The sequence below is a fragment of the Charadrius vociferus genome, unplaced genomic scaffold (assembly GCF_000708025.1).
Source record: "Charadrius vociferus isolate BGI_N301 unplaced genomic scaffold, ASM70802v2 scaffold1592, whole genome shotgun sequence".
NCBI classification, from domain to species: Eukaryota; Metazoa; Chordata; class Aves; order Charadriiformes; family Charadriidae; genus Charadrius; species Charadrius vociferus.
This window is the reverse complement of record NW_009647338.1, coordinates 13,728-14,256: the sequence shown is the minus strand read 5'-3', so window position 1 is coordinate 14,256 and position 529 is coordinate 13,728. Positions and strand designations below refer to the sequence as shown.

Here is a 529-nt window from a genome sequence, read left to right as displayed (position 1 = left end):
AGGGGGTGGAGTCCCCTTCTCTGGAGGTTTTCAAAACCCGCCTGGATGCAGTCCTGAGGGATGTGCTCTGGGCAGTCCTGCTTTAGCAGGGGAGTGGGGCTGGGTGAGCTCTAGAGGTCCCTTCCAACTCTGAAGATTCTGCGATTCTGTGAAATGCCGCTCGTGGTTACTCACCGTCCCCTCCGTCGCCTCTTTGTGCCAGGGGACAACATGCTGACGGCCGTCAACGTGGCCAAGAGCTGCCGCATGGTGGAGCCGAAAGAGCGGGTGATCTTCGTCAACGCTTCCCCGCCCAGCCACGACAAACCCGCCGCCCTGAAATTCCTCCTCGCCGAACACTCCCAGGGCGAAGAGCGGCCAGAGGTGAGTCCCCAGGCAACCTTTCGGGGAGGGGGGAATTTGTAAAGCCCAGACTGCCAGGCACCTCGCGGGACTCTTCGCAGCATCACTCTTCGCAGCATCGTTACGCTTTGAGGCAATTATGAGTGTGATTCTCGCTCTTGTTAAACGCCTCATTTAGGAGGAACTA

The 529-nt window shown here is 58.6% G+C and overlaps 1 protein-coding gene across 1 annotated transcript in view; it reads left to right on the top strand.

Annotated features, from left to right (window-relative positions):
* The window catches only part of ATP13A2 (ATPase type 13A2), a gene marked incomplete at its 3' end in the record, with an annotated part of 15,515 nt that overhangs the window by 11,964 nt on the left and 3,022 nt on the right, over positions 1 to 529 (top strand). The window contains 1 exon segment of the mRNA XM_009880084.1: positions 203 to 416. Coding sequence (XP_009878386.1) covers positions 203 to 416 — 214 coding nt within the window.